We start from the raw sequence: 483 nt of genomic DNA, 5'->3' as shown, positions 1-483 counted from the left end.
ATATACGTTGCATACCTGCGTAGTATTCGCGCCCAGCCAAAAATGCACGTTGAAGTTGAATTTTTCACTATCTGGATCGGCTTTAAAGGTATTCAAGACTATATACGAGTCACCATCGTAAAACTTGCCCATCTCCTCCTCGTCCTGTTTCTGCACTTTGAAGTCTACGACTCGCCACATCTCGACACCCTGCATGACACAAATGGACGGATATAATTTCTGGCTATTACAGACTCTAGAGTAAGAACTCTATGAACAATACATCATATCTATTTACAACCTGCTATGATTCATATAAATAATTTGACCACATTTCTTACTTCATTTTCACCCGCCCCTTCGAATTGGGCCTCACACTGTGCTGCCTCCATCCTGACCTTATCCGCGACGTCGCTGTCGTATAGAGCAATGTTGCTCTCTTCAATCGGTATTTCCATGGTTTGAAACTCAATTTGGTATGCACAAGACGGTTCTGAAAGTCTT

General features: G+C 42.4%; 1 protein-coding gene across 1 annotated transcript; it reads right to left on the bottom strand.

The window, feature by feature from the left end:
• Positions 1–15: 15 nt before the first annotated feature.
• On the bottom strand, positions 16–189 carry SARC_13500 (hypothetical protein; the record flags this gene model as incomplete). The annotated part of the gene is made up of 1 exon (XM_014292368.1): positions 16–189. A coding segment is annotated over one exon (174 nt), but the record flags the coding sequence as incomplete, so codon positions are not given.
• Between the last annotated feature and the right edge of the window lie 294 nt (positions 190–483).

Source organism: Sphaeroforma arctica, assembly GCF_001186125.1.
Source record: "Sphaeroforma arctica JP610 unplaced genomic scaffold supercont1.3364, whole genome shotgun sequence".
Classification (NCBI taxonomy): domain Eukaryota; class Ichthyosporea; order Ichthyophonida; genus Sphaeroforma; species Sphaeroforma arctica.
The sequence above is the reverse complement of the archived record's forward strand: the minus strand, read 5'-3'. Positions and strand labels throughout refer to the sequence as shown.